This window comes from Trichechus manatus, unplaced genomic scaffold (assembly GCF_000243295.1).
Source record: "Trichechus manatus latirostris isolate Lorelei unplaced genomic scaffold, TriManLat1.0 scaffold00122, whole genome shotgun sequence".
NCBI lineage: Eukaryota > Metazoa > Chordata > Mammalia > Sirenia > Trichechidae > Trichechus > Trichechus manatus.
Window position 1 is genome coordinate 3,527,567 of NW_004444058.1, and position 13,022 is coordinate 3,540,588.

General features: G+C 51.4%; 1 protein-coding gene across 1 annotated transcript; it reads right to left on the bottom strand.

Annotated features, from left to right (window-relative positions):
* Window positions 1–2,715: 2,715 nt before the first annotated feature.
* ISG15 (ISG15 ubiquitin like modifier) lies at window positions 2,716–3,793 on the bottom strand. Its single transcript, XM_012557848.2, has 2 exons — window positions 3,748–3,793; window positions 2,716–3,298 (listed from the first exon to the last, which is right to left on the bottom strand). The coding sequence occupies exons 1-2, from the start codon at window positions 3,748–3,750 to the stop codon at window positions 2,813–2,815; spliced, it is 489 nt and encodes a 162-aa protein (XP_012413302.2). The 5' UTR covers window positions 3,751–3,793; the 3' UTR covers window positions 2,716–2,812.
* Between the last annotated feature and the right edge of the window lie 9,229 nt (window positions 3,794–13,022).

Below are 13,022 nucleotides of genomic sequence, written 5' to 3' on the forward strand. Positions count from 1 at the left end.
GACAACTCAATAGAAAGTCATAGGAGCAGAATTGAGGCAGTAGAAGTTAGAATTAGTGACATTGAAGATAAAGCTCTTGATGCCAACTTATTTGAGGAAAAATCAGATAAAAGAATTAAAAAGAATGAAGAAACTCTAAGAGTCATGTGGGACTCTATCAAGAGAAATAACCTATGAGCGACTGGAGTACCAGAATAGGGGGGATAACAGAAAATACAGAGAAAATTGTCAAAGATTTGTTGACAGGAAAACTTCCCTGATATCATGAAAGATGAGAAGATATCGATCCAAGATGCTCATCGAACCCCACATAAGGTAGATCCCAAAAGAAAGTCACCAAGACATATTATAATCAAACTTTACCAAAACCAAAGATAAAGAGAGAATTTTAAGAGCGGCTAAGGATAAAAGAAAAATCATCTACAAAGGAGAGTCAATCAACTGATTGGCTGCTCACAGCAGATCCCATCATGGAGTTGATACTATTATATGACTGCCAAACTACATCATAACTGCCAAACCACTGAGAATCATGGCCCAACCAAGTTGACACACAACCTTAATGATCACAGGAGGGGTGTTTCAGGTGCCCCCTATCTGGGACAAGCTCATTCCACTGGACCATGAGAGCTCCCCATTCCAGTGCTCCCCAATCTTGGACAAGCTTGTCCCCATAGAACGTGGAAACTCCCCATTCTAGTGTCCTCCAATCTTGGACAAGCTCATCCCCTGAACCATGGGAGCTCCCTAAATGAATAATTTCTTTTACAAGTATCAGCACAAAGCTGGTTCCTATAAGGTGGAGGTTAAAGATGTCCCAAATGTGTAACTTTTCCAAACTGCTGTACCACTCCATCATCTCTAACATCAACTACTCACCCTCCCCTCAGTACTCTCCCTCCCATCTTTGGGTTCAGTAATTCCCTTCAATGTCTCACAGAACTCATGAACCATACTTACAGTTAAGAAATTTGTTAGGAAACTAACAGGGTACAATTCAGGATCAAGATCAGAAATGACTCAGGATACAGTCCTTGGATCAGGACAGCCTATTCTCAGCCATGCCCACAGGTAGGCCTCTCGTAGGCCCTCAGCCTGGGCTCTGCCCTGCTGAAGCAAGTATTACAAAGCTCTTCAGCTCCACTGCCAAGTGCCCAGAGGCACCCTAGTCTGCTAGCAAGCCTCCTGCCCGAAGGCATTCAGCTATCTCATTCCATGGGTTGAAAGCCTAGCTCTGCTAAGTGTCTGGAGGCACCCCACTCTGCCAGCAAGCCTCCTGCCCGAAAGTACTCAACTTTGTGTCTCCGCAGGCCGGGAAACCCACTGTACAGTCTCCTGTGGGTCTCCTGGTTCTGCTGCCGCTGTTTCTCTGCATCTGCTTCTTGCCATCTCACATCATCTCCAGTGTTAAAGCTCTCTCTCTCTCTGTCTCTTGCATCTAGGAGGGTCTCAGCACAGGGTTCCTGGGTCCAAAGGACACTCCACTCTCATTTCTTCTTCATGGTAGTCAGGTACCCCTCTCCTCTGGGATTAGCTCTCTTTTAAGCCTAGCAGTATGATGAAACTGACCAATCCCATCGTTAGCATTCCATGCACCTTATTTGCATGGTCCCACCCACACAAGTGTGCCATGCACCTTATTAGCAAGCTGTCCAATCCCCTTGGTGGGCCACAAGCACCTTATTTGCATAGTCTCACCTAATCATTTGGTAGGAGTTACAAGACCATGGCTAGAAAGGCCATATAAAAGCGATCCATCGTACTGCACTCCTCCATTCCAAAAAAAACAAAACCCATTGTGTCAAGTCAATTCCAATTCACAGAGACCCGATAGGACAGCCCCATAGGGTTTCCAAGGCTGTAAATCTTTAAGGAGGCAGACTACCACATCTTTCTCCTACACAGCAGCTGGTGGGTTCGAACTGCTGTCGTTGTAGTTAGCAGCCAAGCAATTAACCACTGAGCAACAATCTGGGACAAGCTTGTCCCTTTGGACCATGGAAGCTCTCCCATTCCAGTGCCTCGTATCTAGGACAAGATCATCCCCTGGACGGTGGGAGCTCCCCATTCCAGTGCCTCCCAATCTGGGACAAGCTCATCTGTGTGGGCCTTGGTTGCTCCCCCTCTCCAGTGCCCCCTCCCCTCTGGCCATGGCCTCACCACTGCACAATGATTCTGAAGCTGCCCTGCGAATGAGTACTGGCTCCATTGGGCAGCTCAGCCTTGATCAAGCCTCTGCCCAGACCCTTCCCCAGACTAGTACAGGTGGGACAATGCAAGCTGGTTGGTTCTGGAGAGCCAAGTGACCTCCCAACCCCACTTGGTGTGGACCTGCCTCCCTCACAACCACCCAGGCAGGCCTGGGGACCCACCACCACACCTTCCCAGGTGGGGGGCAGCTGTGCGGGGCTGAAGAACACTCACTTGCATGGACTCCAACAAAGTTTCCTCCTTTTGTTTTTCTAGAACTTAATTCCCCAAATGGTGTAGGGACGTGTCTTACTTCCATTTCTTCACTACTTTGAGCCCATCCAGTTCTGAGTGTGAAATCCTTGTCCTTTAACCTGGAGGCTTGTTGATAACCCTGGCCTGGTCACCCCCAGAGACCCTGGGTCCCCTCCCCCCACTCTCTCCTACCCTTCCCCATCAGCGGTGGGAAGGGTGGGGACAGAGGGACACAGGGGCAAGGACAGAGAAGGAGACCGACAGTTCGCTTTGCATCAATGTTTATTACTGGCAGTTGAAGCCCACAGGTCTCGGAGTGGGGGCCCCAGGCATCTTCTCCTCCAGGTCCCTCAGGAGGGCAGGAACCTCAGCACCCCTTGGGGCCTGTCTGGCCTCCCCGAAGCCGCAGATTCATGTATACCGTGCACCCAGCGGTGAGGCCATACTCCCCCAGTAGCTGCTTGTCCTCCAAGGGCCTCCCCTCGAAGGTCAGCCAGAAGAGGTCAGCCTGCACCTTCTCCTTCTGGCACACTTGCTGCTTAAGCTGGGCCACGGTGTCAGTCAGCTGGACATCATACGCGATGCTTCGGCCCTTATCATTGCGCACCAGGATGTTCAGGGGCTTGCAGCTCTCCACCATCAGCAGGACTGTGTTGCCGGAGCTCAGTCTCTGGTGGATGAGGGGCACCCCGTCCAGCAGCACTGTGCCGTCCGGGTGGGCCAGCCGCTGCTGGAAGACAGGCACTGCTAACTTCTTCGAGACTTGCTGCTTCAGCTCTGACAACAGCATGGAGGCTGTCAGGGGCACCGAGATCTCCTGGCCGTTCAACATCTTCACCTTCAGGTCCCAGCCCTGTGTGGCATTGAGTGACTCAGAGACTGGGCACCAGTCCTGGGGGCCACTATGCACCTGGTGCTGGCCCAGGGCAAGCTCCTAGGGCCTGGGACCCCTGCCCTCCTCTCACTTGTCCCCACCCACCAGGCAAGGGACCCCAAGGGTGGGGGCTGTGAAGGGAAGGCATTGCTAGAAGGAGGGCCAGCCTCCCTGCCATCGTGCTCCCTCCCTTGCGCTATGCTCCACTCCCAGGGGATCCAGCGTTGGCCACCGGGAGGAACCCTCCTTTCAAGACCAAAATCCTGGCTTCACAAGGAGCCCCATCCCTCCTCACCCTGGGGAGCAACCTCTGATCACCTCAGAGCATCTTGCACCTAGCAGGTGCCCACCCCCAGGAGGCCCCACAGTGGGGAAGAGAAGGAGCTGGTACCAAGCCCACCTGCCTCCCACCTTCAAACCCGCCTCACCATGGCTGTGGGTTCTGGTGCTAGGTGCTCCGCAGTCACAGAGAAGTTTGCCGCCTCTCGGCTCACACTTCCCACAGCCGTGCAGCCTCTGCCTTTTATGGGCCTGAACAGCACACGTCACCAGGCAGTGTCAGGGGAAAGGAGCCAGCCAGAGGCTGCATTCAGATTTGGTTTCGGTTTCCTTTTCCCAAGCCATGCCCCAGAGTAAGTGACAGAAACAAAACAGAAAGACAAGGAAAACAGGCTGTGGGGAAGGGGATGAGCTTCTAGGCTCAGATGCATCCCTCCCCTCCCCACCCCCACCCCCATCCCCACCTCATGCCCCATCCTGCCCCGTCCCCTAGGGTATGCATTCAGAAACCCCCTAGATGTCCAGCATTTCAGGTCCTTTACAAGATGCACAAACGTCATAACAATGTGAACTAATGACTGGAAATTTCCATTTTTGGTTTACTAATTTGCAAACTTGGTAAACTCATAGAACATTGCCATGCTTAATTCAGAAATAACATAAAACAGTGACAATCCAAACTACCCAGACATAACTACCATTGATTTAGGATAATATTTGTTCAGATTCTTCTTTAATGAACAGATGTATCTTATACTTCCCACAAAAAAAAAAAAAAAAAATCAACTCATGGACACTGTCAAGAAAGTGAAAACAAACGTACACAACGAAGAAAATATTTTTGAATCATATATCTGATAAGGAATTAATATCCAGAATATGTAAAGAACTCCTACAACTCAAGAACAAAAAACAAGCAACCCCCCCACCAAAAAAGTAGGCAGACCCCTGACACCCTTTTAGCTCAGTAATGAAGTCACTTCTGAGGCTCACCCTTCAGCCAAAGATGAGACAGGTCCATAAAACAAAACGAGACTAAAAGGGCACCCCAGCCCAGGGGCAAGGACTAGAAGGCAGAAGGGGACAGGAAAGCTGGTAATAGGGAACCCAAGGTCAAGAAGGGAGAGTGTTGACATGTCACGGGGTTTGTAACCAATGTTACAAAACAATATGTATACTAACTGTTTAATGAGTAGCTAATTTGTTCTGTAAACCTTCATCTAAAGTACAAGAACAAAGGGAAAAAAAAAAAAGTGGGCAAAGGACTTGAATAAGCCTTTCTCCGATGAAGACGTATCAGTGGCCAATAAGCACATGAAAAGATGCTCAACATCATTAGTCATTAAGGAAATGCAACTCAAAACCACAATGAGATACCACTTTATACCCACTAGGATGGCTACATTAAAAACAAAAAACAAAGCAGAAACTGAGTGCTGGTGAGGATGTGGAGAGATTAGAACCCTCTTACATTGCTGGTGGGAATGTAAAATGGTGCAGCCGCTGTGGAACAGTTAGGAGTTTCTTCAAAAAAGTTAAACATAGAATAAGCATATGACCTAGTGGTTTTACTCCTAGATAATACCCAAAAGAATTGAAAACAGGTGTTCCAACAAATACTTGTACATGCATATTTATAGCCATATTATTTACAATAGCCAAAAGGTGGAAACTCTAGGGTCCATCAATGGATAAAGGGATAAACAAAATGTGGAATATACACAATGGAACATTATAAAAAGGAATGAAGTTCTGATACATGCTACAATGTAGATGAACCTTAAAACCATTATACCAAGTGAAAGAAACCAGATTCTTCTTTGATATTATTTGATTCCATTTATATGAAATATCCAAACCCATTTCTGTTCAGTTGATTCCAACCCATAGCGACGCTATAGGACAGAGTAGAACTTTCCCATAGGGTTTCCAAGATTGTGATCTTTACAGAAACAGACTGCCACGTCTTTCTCTCATGGAGCAGCTAATGGGTTCGAACCCCCACCTTTTGGTTCACAGCTGAGAGATTTAACCACTGTGCCACCAGGGCTCCTTATGTGAAATAGCCGGAACAGGTAAATCCATACAGGCAGAAAGTAGATTAGACGTTTTCAGGGCTGGGAGGAGGGGGAGTGACTGTTAATGGGTACAGGGCCTCCTCTGGGAGGATGAGAAAGTTCTGGAACTAGATAGAGGTGATGGTTGTGCAACATTGTGAACGTATTGTTACTGAATTGTACACTTTAAAATTATTAATTTTATGTTATGTGAATTTTACCTCAATAAAGAAAATGTCTGCAAAAAAAAAAAGACATATACTACCCTCTCTGTTTCATAACTTGCTTTGTTCATGAAACAGTGCATTATAAATGTCTTTTCATGTTAATATATATTTATACAAGTTGTTTTAATGGCTGTATATGTTTTGCTTGAAATAATGAATTCATTACAGTATAGAGTGTAATTTAGTTAACCAGTCTTCTATTGTTGGATATTGAGGTTGTGCCCAAATTTTTACTATTACAAACAGTACAGAACAGGCTTAAGGTAGCTAAAAACATATGTGAATAAAAACCTGAAAATATGGGGAGGGGGAAAGTGTTCTGGATATGAATCTGCCTCTCCTCCAAAAAAAAATCTGATGGAACACCAAAATTATTAACATGCAAAAAACAAACAGGGATGTTTAATTTCTTTCTTTTTATTATTTTAGGTTTATAGCTTGATTCTCTTCTTGCATAAATGATCTTGGTATTATAAAAAGAAAACCACACACTTTTATTGAAACAAAGAATGCAGAGAGTAAAAATCTTCCTGAGCTCCCCCTTAGGCAAGCATCCTTAAATGTGATGTGCATGGCTCCTGATTTCTGAGTGCTGGCATATACACTAGAACCCTCATTTTCTTTTAGCTATGTTAGCCCGTCTCTACTAATCGCCTTCCTGCTTCAGACAGGAGAAGTAAACTCAAAGGCATTAAGGAGACAATTCACAGAACCAGATGACCTCCCAACATGTGGATGCGAGAGAGGGAGGAGGGGCTGGAGAGAGCTGGAGTGAGGGGCTCTTCCTCCTCAAAAACTCTGGGTGACGCCAGGATCTCGTGTCCTTCTCCCCTCCCAGAGCTCCTCACAGAGGCGACTGTGTATCTTCCATCTGGAAAGCCAGCCTGCCATATACGAACACACACGCACACACATGCATTCACACAGACATGAGCACATGCATGCACGGGCACACACACACACACACACACATGCATGAATACACACACTCACATACAGCCCCTTGTCTCCTGCTGGGCAAACCCTGCAGGGCTGCCCTTCCAGACAGTGGTCCTATTCTGTGACGCCCTCCCAATTTCCCTCTTACCCCCTTGCCCTCCCGCCTGTCCCCCTCTTCATGGGTCTGGCTGACCAGAGACCCTCGAGGGTCATTCTTCAACTAAATATTGACTGAGGGCATGACTTTTTTCTAAAAGATGGGAGGGAGGCTGACACCACACCAAGAAATGGGTCTGACTTCTTTTCATTGACTCTGCCTAATTCAGCTCTTCCCAGGATCATACTAAAGCCTCAAGCCCATTAAAGAAAGAGTCTCACTTCCTATGCAGAGTGATTCTCAGCTGGCTGAGCAGCAGAGAGGCCAGAGGTAGGCCAGACGCTGGGTTGGCCTCTTCCTAGAACCCCGGGGACCAGGCTGAGCCCTCTCATGATGCTGTCTTGCAGGGATCAGCTTTATGCTGGTGTTGGTCTCTGTCTTAGGCTAGGTTCTCCAGAGAAGCAAAACCGGTAAAGCGTATAAATATATATATAAAGAGAGAGATTTATATCAAGGAAGTGGTTCATGCGACCCTAGAGGCTGTAACGGCCCAAGTCTGTGGGTCAGGAAAGGGGCTTCTCCTGATTCATATAGCCGCAGGGGCCGGTGGACCCAAGATGGGCAGGTCAGAGAGCAGGGCTGTTGCTCATAGGCTGTGAAGATCGACAAATCCCAAGATTGGCAGGTAGGACCACAGATAAGCTTGTAGCTCAAGTCCCAAGAACCGGAGGTCAGACGAACAGCAGCCAGCCGCAGGTTCCAGCAGGAGCAAAAGCCACGCCCCCACCCCGCCCCTGCCCCCAGCCCTGCCTGAAAGTCTGCCTGTACTCAATGCAGGCCACACTTGATTCAGGCCACACGCCCAAGGAAACTCCCCTTCAAATGACTGGCTACTCACAGCAGATCCCATCGTGGGGGTGATCACATATCACATCTCAACAGGGAAGTGATCACAACATTATACGACTGCCAAAACACTGAGAATCATGGCCCAGCCAAGCTGACGCACAATCTTAACCATCACAGTCTCGCAGCCAAGTGCCTGGGTTCCTCCATCCCATTGAGTCCATCACTCTCCCCCTAGACAGGACTCAGCTCACCTGTTACTCTCACCTCACCTTTCCCCACCTTCTAGCCTTTGTCTAATTGGCAATGGTTCCGGACACACCTGGGCCTGAGTCATAGCTCAAAGGACACCAGGTGACAATCACCTCCATGGATGACCAGTGGGGCCCCCCACAGGCCTTCTGGGGGCCACTGCTCACTGGGAAAGCTGCACAGAGCTGAGTCCTGTGGGACCACAAGGCATGTCCTCAGAGAGCAGTGGGTGGGTGGGGGGCACACGTCTTGAGGAGCTAGATTGTTGAGGTCTAATTGGCTGTAAGCTTCCCGAGGCCAGCCTGGCAGCTGCACCTGACCCAGGCCACGGGCCTCACTGGGCTGCATCCCACCCCATGTGGCAGACAAAGCCCCTCTGAGCCCAGCTGTCTGTAGTCAGGGGAGGTGGGAGGGTCGGCAGAGGAGGAGGGCAGGCTCCAGACCAGGAAAGGCTATTGTTCTGGTCCAGGGGAGGCAGAGCTGGAGTTGGGGTGTTGGGTAGTAATGTGTGGGCCCAAGGACTGGGCCGGCTCAGGTGAGTGTTTGGGGGAGCCATGCAGCTGTTGGGAGTATGGAGCAGCAAGTAGGCCCCAAAGCCAAGACAACCGGGGCTGGACTCTCAACCCTGTGTAGTTGGATCCCGGACTCCATACATCCAGACCCCCACCTGGCACAGCCAGATCCCTCCACCCCCACCCCTTGCAGCTGGCTGGGCCAGGCTCTGGGTCAGCATCTGCTGATGGGGCTGGGCACCTGGGCAAAGAAGGCACTATGTTGTGGTGATAAGTAGGAAGAAGGAAAATAGAGCAGAAAGGGGCATAGGACATCCTGAGATGGAGTGGGCAGGAGAGGGGGCACCAGAAAGTGGCCTTTGAGTAAAGATGCAGCTAAGGGAGGACAAGAGCCATGGAGAAGAGTGTTGCCAGCAGAGGCTCAGTCACGCAAAGGTCCTGAGGCAGGTGTGAGTTGTGTGGCTGGGGCAGAGTGGACAAAGGGAGTGACACCAGAGAAGTGGCTGGAGTGTGTGTGTGGATCACAGAGGGCCCTTGACCAGTGGTGGGCCTGATCAAAGGATCACAGGATAGGCTGTGGGGGGTGAGGAAGGGCAAGCCTCAAGGCACTCTGTTCTGACGACTTCAATATCCTCCAAAAAGTCGGGAGGAGGTCATGGGCTAAGAGCAGGACAGGTAGAAGGCGCAGAGGCTGGAGGAGCAGAAAGGAGTAAAAGTCGTCTAGGAGATTAGGGATGGGCTGGGCCATGCTGGGCCCTCCTGAGGTTCCTCTCAGACAAGGGCAGCTTCAGGGGTCACAGTGAGGGGTGGATGACTGAGAAAAGGTCTATGACCTTTGAAGCTCCTTCCCTGGAGTCTGAGCTGGCCTGTGCCCCGCCTTGGCCCTTGGAATCTGGCGGAAGTTTTGCTGTATGAGTTCCAGAGCCCGAATCTCAAGAGGCTCTGCAGCATCCGCTTCACACTCCTGAGAGAGCCTGGGACAGGCAGAGGGGGAGGTGGCGAGTGAGGAGGAGGGCTGGCTCGGCTCCAAGGGCAGATATGTGTGTGACATCACCGTGGCTCCCTGAGCCTCGGCTGCAGGGGACAGACCAGGTGGGGCTCCCTTAGCCTACCCCGACGACCCACAAAACAAACAAAAGAATAGACATTGGTTTTTAAGTGACAGATACTTGGTATCTGGCATGATCGTAGTCTAGCAGAGAGTACAATGAGCAGAGGAGGCGAGGGAGTGGACGCAGGCTGAGCAGATAAGTGACTGATGATAGGAAGAGAGGCAGGGCACCAAGGGTGGAGGCTTTCAGGTCTCAGTGGGACGGACTGCAGAGGTGCCCAGAGAATTGGTTAGAGATTAGGAGCTGAGGGGGGTGGGGAGACGACCGGAGGTGCAGGGCCAGAAGGCTGGGGCTTCTGCCTGTGGATTTTGAAACCACCAGGAGCTAAAACCCTCAGACAAAGAAGGGTGGCTCTGGGAGGCAAGGCGACTTCAACAGAGATTCCAAGCTGGGCTCTTGGGGTAGAGGAGAGAGAGGTTGGGAAGTGTCACAGAGGGAAGAAAAGAACACCTTTGTCTCCCTGTGTGCGGGACGTGGCGGGGGGGGGGGTCCCTGCAGAGAGGGAGAGAAAAACCACATCCACAGGAAGCTGAGGGGGAGTGGCACCCCAGCAGACAGCCTCTGGCAGGAGACGCTGCCGCCTCAGGTGCTGGGGGAAACGATGTCCCAGATGTGGAGAGATGCCAACATGCAGACAACGGGGCATGCTGTCCCTGCTCCGAAGTCGGGGTGACTGGAGAAAGCTGTCCGCTGCTGCCTGTAAGGGGAGAGGTGCTGCCTCCACCCATGCGTGGTGAGGACTGGACACCTAATGGTGCTCCTGCCATGGGCCTCCGCTCCCCTCACCCCACCTGCATGCTAGCACCTTCAGCCCTGCCCTTCTGAACATCCTTCACCCAAGCCAGCCCTCCTAGGAAGAACCTGGGATGGTTCCAGCCTCCACCACTTTGGTGCCTTTGGCTTGAGCCCAGGACCACCGGGCCCTGGCAGGAGGAGGTGGGCAGTGGATGTCTATGGCATCGCTGACGCTCTGAAGCTGATGGAGAGTGGTGCCCAAGGGCAGGGGTGGGGCCCCAAGGGACATGCACTAAATGTTGAGGTGTGGACTGCTGTCACAGCTGCCAGAGGTGAGGAGATGCCCACAAGGCTGAAGCCCCCATGTATGGGGCTGAAAATGCCCCCATCTTTCTCCACTAGACCTTCACAAAAAGGTGAGAGCTTGGCTGTCTTGCTCCAGCCTCTCCCTCTGCTGTGAGCAGTACCCCTAGAGAGGTCCCTGGGACACTGCCATCCAGGAGTGGCCCACTTCAGCCTGGGCCTAGAGGACGGGCTGGCCCTTGTGGCTCCCAAGAAGCACTCAGCAGTGGAAGGTCAGGGCTGTGAAGCCCTGGAAATGCTAGAGAAGGGAAGGAGGATGTGGGGACAGTGACCTCAGTCCATCCCAGGTATTCTGTTACTACTGCTGCATAACGAACTGCCCCCAAATGTAAGGCAAATGTCTTAGTTATCTAGTGCTGCTATAACAGAAATACCACAAGTGAATCGCTTTAACAAAGAGAGATTTACTCCCTCACAGTCTAGGAGGTTAGAAATTCAAATTCAGGGTGCTAGCTCCAAGGGAGGGCTTTCTCTCTCTGTCGGCTTTGGGGAAAGGCCCTTGTCATCAATCTTGCCCTGGTGTAGGAGCTTCTCAGCGCAGGGACTCCAGGTCCAAAGGACATGCACCCGCTGCTCTCTGCTCGCTTCTCTCTTTTACGTCTCAAAAAGAGATTGACTCAAGATACAACCTAATCTTATAGATTTAGTCCTGCCTCATTAACATAACTGCCTCTAATCCTGCCTCATTAACATCATAGAGGCAGGATTTGCAGCACATAGGAAAATCACATCAGATGACAAAATGTTGGACAATCACACAGTACTGGGAATTACGGCCTAGCCAAGTTGACACACATTTTTAGGGGACACAATTCAATCCATAAGAGCAAACAACCACTTTATTCTGTGACTCAACAACGGGAGTTGTTGCAGAGAAGACTGGTCTCAGTTCCACCATGTCTGGGGCCTGGGCTGGGAAGACTTAAAGGGGAATGGCTCAGCAGCTGGATTCATCTGCCAGCTGAGTTGGCCAGCTCTTGCCACAGCACTCCCATGCAGCTCTCTGTGGCCCCTCCCCATGTGCCTGCTTGGGCTTCCTCACAGCATGGCCACTGGTTCCCAGAGTGACTGTCCCAGGACAGCAAGGCAACATGCACATTCAAGATGTAGCCTCGGAAGTGCCATTGTGCACTGCCACTGCACTCCATGCTTGATGCCCACATAACAGGAGGTGACAAAGCCCCCACCACGCCAGGGAGCCATGGCAAGGACACAGTGTGGATATGTGGGTGGAAGGTCCTCTTGTGGTTGCCTCTGGAAAAGACTATCGACCTTAGCAGATTTCAGCCCCATGATCCACTGCAGCCCACACCTGTCCTCACTACTCAGAGCCAGGGAACCAGGAGGGACCCAAGGGTTCCCAAGTCCAGATATGAGAGCAAGGAGGGACAGCCAGAGAGACAAGGGCAGAGGCAGAGACCCAGAAAGATATGGTGACACAGACAGCCAGGTGCATCCCTGAGGGAAGGACAGGTGGGCACAGCAGATGAAGGCCCCCAGGAAGCTCAACTTCCTTTGGCCTAGATAGGCCCTTGGCTTGTGCTGGGGCAGCCGAAAGGCAGGCCTTGGAGGTTCTGGGGTGGGGTTCCCTGGGGTGGGGTCCCTTGGGGCTGGGGAATCCCTGAAGCAGGGACTCCTGGGGTGGGGATCTCAGGGTGAGGGCCCCCTGGGGTGAGGCCACTGTGGTGGGGTCCCCCTGGATGGGGGCTCCCTGGGGTAGGGTCCCCTAGGGTAGGGGCACCCATCCCTCTCTGGCAGGCATCTGAGATGGCCTAGAGGGCTCTCAGACAGGGGCAGGAGGTGCTGTGGGGGCTGCAGCTTCTCCCGGCCTCAGTCCCCCTCCTACCTACTTCCCTGGGACAATGACAATACTGTAGCTGACATAAGTATTGGGTGCTCACTATGTGTCAGGCACCATTAACATGCTTTAAGAATAGATTCACACTTCATCTTCCCAGTAACACAGGGGAGCCCCATTTTACAGGTGAGAACAGCAAGGTGGAACAGGGTTCAGTGAGCCCATCTGCTCCAACAGCCGATGAGGGAAAGAATGGCCAAGAACACAGCTCCGCCAGCCGCTGTCTCAATCTGAATTGCCTGCCTGTCTGGTCTTGGCATGGGACTGCCGGCAGCCCAGCTGTGACCAGAGCCCACCTAGACCCTGTTCCAGCGCCCGCCCGGGGCACGGGAGGCTCAGGCAGTAGCTTATCCTGGACGACCTCCCTCCCCCAGCAGAACCGGGAGACAAGCCTTCACAGTAGAGGAAGTGGTGGTGGCCACTGGG